General features: G+C 34.5%; 2 protein-coding genes across 2 annotated transcripts; one reads left to right on the top strand and one right to left on the bottom strand.

Annotated features, from left to right (window-relative positions):
* Positions 1226–3281, bottom strand: LOC104720679 (protein transport protein Sec31A-like). The gene is made up of 8 exons (XM_010438558.2): positions 3021–3281; positions 2893–2914; positions 2387–2443; positions 2207–2288; positions 1988–2083; positions 1769–1893; positions 1633–1651; positions 1226–1555 (listed from the first exon to the last, which is right to left on the bottom strand). The coding sequence occupies exons 1-8, from the start codon at positions 3121–3123 to the stop codon at positions 1226–1228; spliced, it is 834 nt and encodes a 277-aa protein (XP_010436860.1). The 5' UTR covers positions 3124–3281.
* Positions 4572–6114, top strand: LOC104719806 (zinc finger protein CONSTANS-LIKE 1-like). The gene is made up of 4 exons (XM_010437788.1): positions 4572–5275; positions 5367–5513; positions 5618–5731; positions 5909–6114. Exons 1-4 carry the CDS (start codon positions 4733–4735, stop codon positions 6017–6019), a joined length of 915 nt encoding a protein of 304 aa, XP_010436090.1. The 5' UTR covers positions 4572–4732; the 3' UTR covers positions 6020–6114.

The raw sequence follows: 9689 nt of genomic DNA, 5'->3' as shown, positions 1-9689 counted from the left end.
ATAAGAATTTCTTGAAATATCAGAAAAAAATCTACAAGACTCATACTAATTTTAAAAATCTGTAGGTCGGTTTAATATAACAAAACATGAATTTATTATATATAGATGCACTAGCTCGATGGTTATGATTAAAGAAGGCGAAACAAAAGACTTTATTTAAGATCGTCGAATTATAAGTTGTCTGTTTAAAAGCCGACTGGCCTATTACAGAGCTATGTATTCTCAATTTGACTAATAACGTTTAAAGCTAGAATCGGACGGACTCCAGACTCCTGCCTTCTGTTACTTGATGCTCTTTTGCACGTTGCTCCCTCGGTATTTATAGTTGATGGGACGTTTCATCCTTCTGCCTCGGGATCAATGTGGTATTGTCTTGGAGCAAAGGCGGTGACCGACTTCTTTGTAGGCTGTCGTTAAATGGGTTATCCGTCTTTATTGGGCTTTCTAGAAGCTTAGTTGGCCTGGTAGGAATGACTTGGTCAGTCAATACCTCCAAAAGCTAAATTGACTACTTTGTAGATGGGCTAGGTTGGAGGCCTGCTAAGGAGGGGTGAAACCCATATCCAACAGATTCAAGGAGAGTTTTAGTTTAGTTGTATGAAGTTGATGACTTGGAAAAAATTGTAGAAGAAAAAGTAGACACGTTACTATTTAGAGAAAGCCTAATAAGAATACTGATTTAACATTGACGATTACTTTGGAACTTTGAGTCATTTAAAGGCAAAATGAGCGAATAGATGGTGGGATTGACCCTCTTTGACTAGAAAGGCTAAAGGCAAGAAAAAGGATGCTCAAATAATTAGCACTAATAGCTATAATTTTGGTGTCACGAATTATCATATATTTAAATCTCCTAATCAAAAGCTTACATCCTCCAATGGATCCACGGTGGAACGTACCTTGTTTACACAAGTTGTCAATCGGTAATACCTAAACCGGTTTGGTAGACCAACAAATCTTTGAAAACAGAGAATCATTACGGGAACGTATAAATTTAAACATGGATAATCATACACTAAATCAACAAGTCCACATCTAACATATATGGTTTTATAAAGTTAGCGTTTCATCTGATAAGAGAAATCGATGAACAAACCGGATAATATATTTGCAAAGTAATAACAACATACCAAGGATGATGATAAATTGATAACTCAACAATGTAAAAGTTCTGCAGGCCGGTTTAGATCATGTTACAACTTCCATTAGACGATTGAGATATCGGTTATGGTTCCTGCTTTGAGGGATATCCCGGTGCTGGCGGATATCCCGGTGCTGGTGGATAGCCTGGTCCAGGAGGTGGATAGCCTGGAGCAGGAGGGTAACCATGACCAGGAGGTGGATAGCCCGGTCCAGGAGGTGGATAGCCTGGAGCAGGAGGGTAACCATGGCCAGGCTGTGGATAATAATGCTGGGGATAACCAGTGGCTGGAGGGTAACCGGCATAGGGAGGAACTGGTTGATCAATGCGAGACATTTGCTGTGCAGGTGGCACTGACATTGGTTGAGAACTAATCAAACCATCTCGTTTGTCCATCTCAATCTTCTGTTGTGTCTGCAAGCAAACAAAAGAGATTGGTTTTTTTGGCATACTAAAAAAGAAAGAGATGTGAAAAAACTCTATTAGTGTACCTGCATACACGCACACACCCTGCAAAAATCAAGACCAGAGTACACAATCAGCAATAATAAACATTTGGCGTAAGTCTTTTGTGATGTAGTCAAACCGTTTCAGCGACATGGAAACTGAGGAAGGGATTATACATACGTGCAATAAACCATATCCGCCAAGCAAGAAAGAAGCTGAGAAGCTTCAGAGAGTTCATCACTCCCAACAATGCACGCGACAAGAGAGAAAATGCAAGCGATTTGGTTGAGGCAGAACATAAATCCCTGCAAAACAACGAAAGAAGATGGGAAAAACGTTAGCACAAACAAAGATGTATTCTCCGGAAATTGGAAACAAGGAGGGAAAACTAGGGAGTACAATTATGCAATTGTCGCATTTTGTTGTATGGATATTGAATTCATCTTGCAGCATAAAACGAGTAGATGCCACAGAGTTTCCAAAACAGAGACACACCTGAAGATCATACAATGAGTAAAAATCTTAACAAAATCAAATAAAGGTTTCAGGAGAAAGATTCTATCACAAGTTATATCATTTTGTTAATGAACATGAACATTAAGGGGCTTTATTATGTACCTCAGTGGCAAGACAAAATTGAGGGCATTTGCGTTCTCCGCACTTACCACTACAAGGTATGTAACCACCACAACAAGTATACCTTCACAAAACAAAAACCACAGAATTACATTATGTGATAGAAACAGAAGAAACAAAACTCTTTGCTCAAATGTCTCTACAGATAGTAGAAATCAATACCTTGACATGTCATTATAGAGTGCTCTTTTCCGAAGTAAGTATGAAACGCAAGGTCCACTACAATCAGAATGAATAGCAGATTTAGATGTGAACCAAAGACATACAATTCTTTAGTGACAAAACACATTTGTGTATCCATCACCAAAGGTTCTCATCTATTAGAAGGAGTATCAATTGGATCATTTAATAACATCAAGAAGCTTATTATAAAACCTCTATCACAGAAGTTGAAACCTATCACATTTGAAAATCTATGTTAAAGTTTGAAATCTTTGTAGAATTCACTGGTTTTTAAATGATGTATATATTAGAGGTTTCAACTAGCATATACAAATCCGTTCCAATTAACAACGTTGATTAGTATTTATACACTTTATATATTAAAGAAAACAAAAAAAAACTCAAGATTATGATCAGATTCGTGAAAAACTCTATTTCTAGTTCTATATTTCAACAGAGCCACAATCAAGAGTTTATTAATGAAATTGAGAATGATGAACACTTACCATAAACACGAGAAACAACAATCTGCAGAAACCATATTAAGAAAAGAAAAAAAAAAGCGTGAATTATTTTGATCAATTTCTCTAACCAAATAAAGATAAACATTCAAATATAGCGAGAGATAAATTACATGGAGTATCGGCCGTGACGGTGCTCATTAGATCGGAGTGCCATAAATTCCGGTAATTTTGCCGGAGTTGCATCTTATCAAGCTTATCCTGCGACCTCCCCATGATTTTGATAATTTTACACACGAACAAAAATCACAAAATACCCACAAAACAAATTTTCTTACTAATGAAAATTCCACAAAAAAAAAAATAGAAAATGGTAACAATATCAAGTAAGCGTTACACGCGCTTCACATTCAATTTTTTTTTTCTTTGCTTGATTTGGTAACAAACGAAACTCTTTTTACAAACTTCTTTTTACTCCTTTTCCCTTTTTCTTTCTATGAAATGAAAGACTTTAAAATTTAATGTCTAGACTTAAATTTCGCTCTTCTCGAGTTTTTATTGGTTGAATGGAAAACTCTTTGACCCAATGGAAATTCCGAAATTTCAGAATTAACAAATATATCATTTGACAATTTAACCCTTTTCAAATGTTCTTTCACATTATTTAAAGATGCACTTGATGGATTTGTTTACACTTGATGGAAGTGAGACTCATGAAGCTAGCTAGGATGCATCTAGTCCTCCCCACGCTAGGTCGTATAATATTATGCTCATGCTAAGACCAACCAGAGTTTGAACGCATGACGTACGGCAGCATAATTTGATATTTTACTAGCTAGAAGTGGATGGTATATTACAGATGATTGAAATTATGTTAGCATCAGAGGAAGTCACTTTCCATTGTGTATGATGGTGTGCCCAAAACATCATATAAAGGAATATTGGTGTTCCGAATCCATACTAGAAGACGTGTATTCCTCGTTGGACCAGATTTTGTAGTGCATTTTCTAATTTGAAAATTCCTGATGCAAAACTAAACTGGCTTCCTTTTAGACCTTTGAAGGGTAAGGCTTAAACACATTTCAGCTTTTCTTGACGTCTATACATGCTAATGCACCACCTCCATGTACTATATTATGATCCATATTACCATGAATGAGAAAATCTTTGTGACCATTAATGAGAAGTGATTTTGTTAGCATCTTTGTGGTGCAACAGTCTCATTTGCAATCCAAAACTTCTTCTTCTTCAATTCTCGTGAAAGGCTCTTAATAAGGCAAAGGGTCCGTGTATAGGATTAAATATTACTTACTAAAAAACAAATTAGCTGCAAATAAACAAAACGTTGATCATAACAAAAAAATTCTCTCTTTTCACTACACTTTAAAATATTATATATAATCTAAAAGTACATTTTCAACAGCAATGCAAATAGCCGAATTGGATTCTAAAACGTAAGAATTGAATAGTAATATAACAACAACCAAAAGGAGCTTTTGCACACATCATACATCAAAAAGACAGAGAGACCAAGTAGATTCTAAAAAATAAACTATTTGGACGTAAGCTTTTGGGTTCAAAATGTATTAATACAAAACCTTATATGCCAATCAGTAAAATCAAAAACATATAAGGATGTATTAATAAAACTCATATGTTCTACCGTTATAAATACAACAACATCGCCTACCAGACAAAAGAAACTTCACCTGTCATGTCTTGGTTCTGAAACAGAGAAACCAAAGAACCTAAAAAAAAAAAAACACATCTTTTGTGAAAAATTTCAAACTTTTTATTTGCCATTTTTGGTAAAACAAAAACACATCAAGAAACAGAACATAAACAGAGTATTTTTACTTACTTGTTCACCACTACAAAAATAAAAATGGCTGCTTCTTCAGATCTTTATATATTTGATGGCTCATCTTCATCTTCTTCTTCAATATTCCGAAACTCAAGTCCAGAAATGTTTTCTTCAGACACAACAACAACAACTACAGACCTGTTCTGTAACAACGAGCTCTACTCTGTTGACGAATCACTCAGCATTTTTGACCATTTCACCCCACAAAACATCCTCTCTTCATCTCCTCCAAGTGATCTTCTCGGAACATTAAGCCTCTCTCAGCAAATTCCCACCGGAATGTATCCAAACTTCTCAGATTTCCAAATCTCGGACGCCGTCAAAACAGAGAACTTCTTCGATCAGACCTCGTCAATGGCACGAAGCTACAGTGCAATAGAGAATGCAGGGAGATATATGCAGAGAAGCTTTAGCAGCAACTCGGTCGAAGGGAAACCAAATCAGCTTCCGTTCAATATTCCGGTGATGGATTCTTCAAATCTTCATTATAATACCTTGAGCTCGCCGGAAAATGCCTTCTTTTCTGGTCAGATGCGACGAGTCTACAGCACAGGAGATTTACAGGTCTCTGTTTTGTTGCTCTGTTTTTTTTTTACGTTGCACTGTATGTAATTATACTAAAAGATTTGATTTTTTTATTAATTTTGGTTTTCAGAACAATTTCGAAATGCAGAGATCGTCGGAGAACTCGACGGAACATAATAACTTCAAGGTAGGGCGTTATAGTGCAGAAGAACGTAAAGAGAAAATATCAAAGTATAGAGCTAAACGAAACCAGAGAAACTTTACCAAAACTATTAAGGTAACAATATTATCATTACATTTTTTTAAAAAAATTGATGGCTTTGTATTCATATTTTTTGGTTACAAACTTTTCTTTGCGTTTTGGATGGAAACAAAAAATAGTATGCATGCCGGAAAACGTTGGCGGACAGTAGACCTAGAATACGTGGTAGATTCGCACGCAATGACGAAGTTGTAGAAATCCCCAACATTGAAGACGATGACTCCGACCTTTGGGTATATATCATATTCATAAAACTAGTTTTTGTATATATCATAAATATTGTTTTTCATCATATATAAACTTAATTGCAAAGAAAAACATTATAGTATACTAAGTATAGTATAGTTGTCAAAGTATGTTATGATTAATAAAAATTTGATCTCTTATGTATTGAAAATAATGGTGGACAGAAATTGGATGGGCTGCATGAGAAAGATCAGGAAGCTTCTATTACTATGAGTAGCTTTATGGTGCAACAGCCTCTTTTGCAATACTCAGCTTCTTCTACCTTTTTCTGGTGAAAGACTCTTAATTATAAGACGAAGGGTTCAATATTTTTTTCACTTTCTTTGAAAGACTCATCTGAATGGAAAATTTCTGATATATAACTCGAGTTCAGTTGATCGTTTTAATTGTATTGTATATTATTGCATCAGGAAAAACAAAAATAAAACTGATATACTTTAGAAAAATGTAACATATACTAATAAATTACATTGTATTTGTTTTTTGTAATTTTTTTTTCTGTATTGAAAATGACTTGTCAGTTGTTCTTACGGCCTTACCTGTTCGTGCGAGTGTTCGAATTTAATAATTTAATGTCAGCTTATGCAAAAATCATTGACCCAGATAGAAGATTCTTTTATTTTATGTCAATTTTATAAGAAGTTTGATTAGTGGACTGAAAATTCGATTTTTGATGCTCTTTTATCATGAAACTATAATAGTATTATTTAATTATTCCAACCATAGAGGATCAAGATCTTCTTTGGTCATGTTAGTGCACAAAAAGCTTAAGGAATTATAACATTTACCTAAAGTCAAATGACCCACTGAATATACAAATCGACATCAAATTTCTTGTGAGAAAAAAGTTTGCTCACAAACCCTAACTGATTTATTTTGTCATTAATAATATATACATTATTTCGATCGACCATTAATAGAATAAAAAACCATATGGATGTTTCTTTTTTTGGTTTGACGTTTTAAGCCAAAAATATATACTGTATTAGTTAATGCAGATGCAGTTCGAATAAAGTCTCTATAATGTAAGAATTATAACAAAATGAGATAGACACGACTAAACGAGTATGACTTATGATAAATGATAACCGATTAGTACGTAGTGATTACGTGCATGAATGATGCGAAAGCAAAGAAAAAAATATCATTGTTATTGCATGCACAGTTTTTCGGAAACCCTAAAATACCACAAATATGAGGTCTACCGTCAAAAACTACACATAAAACTATGTTTTTCATAATCCACTACGTTGAGGAGCTGTACAGCTAGGTGATTCAGTCACATATGTTGGTTCATGTGCTCGAATGTAATTCGACTTTCACCTCGGTGCAAATGGAGAAAAAACCAGTAAACTTTGATGTCCAAAACAAAATAAAAAAGCTATTATATCCTTATGTCCAATATAAGGAGTTTTTTAGAGTCTCGTTGTTTTTGTGGTTTTTAACCATGATATAAGGAGTTTTTTAGAGTCTTTTGATTTGTTTTGTAAGATGTTTTTGAGTCTTTACAAGTTTTCTAAGATTTTAGCATGGATGGAGCAAAATGGAGCAATTTGGATCATTTTGTAGCATTTAACCGAAGAAATCAACTTGGCGTCAGATCAGAGTGAGAGCATCGATCGACACCCCTGTTTATCCGATGAGAGAAGCCAATTTGGAAGTTTTACAATTTTGCCCAAAGTTTTCCAAAATTGCAACACAAGTCCCTGACGTGTTTTACGACATATATATTGTTTTTGGGTTTTAGAAAACCCTTAAGTTTTATTCTAGCAGCTTTTTGAGAGAAAAAAAAACCCTGAGAGATTTTTAGAGAGCTTTTGGAGAGAAGAATCAAGACTCCTTCAGAGAAGATTTAGAACTCCTTTACTTCTTCTTTTGATTTCTTAATGCAATTTATTCAGTCTATGATGTGTTCCTCATTGATTATGCCTGAGTAGTTTGCTTGTTAGGTTCAGGGATTTTATGATTTATTAGATCTGTTTATTTTGGATTCATTATCTTTCTAGATCTTCATCATAGGTTGTTCATCATATTAATCCTTGATTGACCATCTATAATTAATAACGTAGGAAAATAAATTGATATGAGAATATAATTGATATTACTGATAAAACCTTTTGATGAGCAAAATTACTTTCTGCAAAGAGATTTGATTTAGTAATTTTGTGAACAATCTAAACATGTTTTTAAAGCTGATTTTTTAACCTAGAATTTTACAAAGAGATTTGGATTTTCTGGTTTTAAATTTAGAATAATATTTGCAGTGAGAACTGATTTATTTTACAAAAGAGTTTAGAGTTCTAGATCTGATTTTTCATTGTTTGAATCCTATTTAATTACTGATTTAATATTTTGTAATTTCCTGAGAAATTCCCTGGACCTAGCTTTTTGATCTTTTGAATTTACAACAGTTTTATTTAATATTTTGCATTACTTTTTTTTATTTAAATCAACTTGTTTAGCTTAATTATAAAACTCTATAATTTATTGTGTAGACTTGAGTCCTTGTGGAATTCGACCCCTAAGTACTACTTTGACCTCTTAATTTGAGAGAGTAGCTCTAGGGTTTAATTTGAGCATATCAATTTTGCTACTGGAACTCTACCATTACGCTATCTTGGATTGCCACTACTGACAAAGAGAATGACTACTCAGGACTACACACCACTTATCGAAAGAATCAGAGAGCGGATTGGTAGCTGGACGGCTCGCCATCTCTCTTTCGCCGGTCGCCTGTAGTTGATAAGCTCAGTCCTCCATAGTCTCACAAAATTCTCGATGTCCGTCTTTAGACTCCCAAATGCCTGCATAAAGGAGATTGATAGCCTCTGTTCTGCTTTTCTTTGGTCAGGACCAACCCTAAACACTAAACAAGCAAAAGTAGCTTGGAAAGATGTTTGTCTCCCCAAGGAAGAAGGAGGTTTGGGACTTAGATCACTAAAGGAAGCCAATGTAGTAAGCTGTTTGAAGCTCATATGGCGGTTACTGTTAACAAACTCGCTATGGTCACGGTGGTTGAGGACTTATTTGATACGTAAAGGCTCCTTCTGGTCGATCAAGGACAACTCCACAGTAGGCTCTTGGATGTGGAGAAAATTGCTGAAATATCGGTCTATTGCCACAAGTTACATTAAATATGAGGTGAGAAGCGGACGAAATACACTTTTCTGGTATGATAATTGGTCGCGTTTTGGACGTCTTATGGATATCACATGACAATATTCGGTCGAGTCGTTTGATCATAAGCGGAGCTGTAGTCGGGGATTCCCCTTGTCACCTTCCATTTTGTTCCCTCCATAAAATGTGGATTGTTGCCTGAAAAGTGTAGCGCAGTTGTAAAGGAGTTTGTTTAGAGCCACTAGCCAAGCAGTAAAGGAGTATTTTGGTGTAGCCTGCGGAAACCAGATCCCTTTAGTCCACTCTTTCCTTCCCCTAGGTTCCCGTATAGTCTCCCATGTCTCCTTCGTTGTAAAGGTCGTGGAGAAATGACCTCTCTTTCGTGGAGAAATGACCTTCCTTTCCTCCGCTTATGATCCCCGACTACATTTTGTTCAAAAAAAAAAATTTGTCTTCGAATATTGTAACATTTATTATAGATACATAAATCCATTACATTATGGGATTTGTATCATTTATATACAATTATCAATCTTAAATCTAACAAACTTTTATTACAATTAGTAAATATATACAAATAATGTAAATGTTCCCGTCTATTTTTTTTTTTATAAAAAAGAGATTCTGAGCTTAACAGCGTATATATATTCGCATGTCAAATATCAAAATATATATAGTCTTTTTTCAAACGTTACTTGAACCGGCAAAAAGAGAATCTTTACCAATTGAGTTATTAATATTTGGTCCCATTAATTTTTAGATCGTATGCATTTGCTTACATATATATATATATATATATATATATATATATATATATATATATATATA

This window comes from Camelina sativa, chromosome 10 (genome assembly GCF_000633955.1).
Source record: "Camelina sativa cultivar DH55 chromosome 10, Cs, whole genome shotgun sequence".
NCBI classification, from domain to species: domain Eukaryota; kingdom Viridiplantae; phylum Streptophyta; class Magnoliopsida; order Brassicales; family Brassicaceae; genus Camelina; species Camelina sativa.
The sequence above is the reverse complement of the archived record's forward strand: the minus strand, read 5'-3'. Positions and strand labels throughout refer to the sequence as shown.

Coding starts and splice junctions, on each gene's coding strand:
- LOC104720679 (XM_010438558.2), bottom strand. CDS start 3,123: ATGGGGAGGTCGCAGGATAAGCTTGATAAGATGCAACTCCGGCAAAAT. Junction 2,289..2,386: donor CTCTATAATGACATGTCAAG/GTATTGATTTCT, acceptor TGTTTTGTGAAG/GTATACTTGTTGTGGTGGTT. Junction 2,084..2,206: donor AATTTTGTCTTGCCACTGAG/GTACATAATAAA, acceptor TATGATCTTCAG/GTGTGTCTCTGTTTTGGAAA.
- LOC104719806 (XM_010437788.1), top strand. CDS start 4,733: ATGGCTGCTTCTTCAGATCTTTATATATTTGATGGCTCATCTTCATCT. Junction 5,276..5,366: donor ACAGCACAGGAGATTTACAG/GTCTCTGTTTTG, acceptor TTTGGTTTTCAG/AACAATTTCGAAATGCAGAG. Junction 5,732..5,908: donor ACGATGACTCCGACCTTTGG/GTATATATCATA, acceptor AATGGTGGACAG/AAATTGGATGGGCTGCATGA.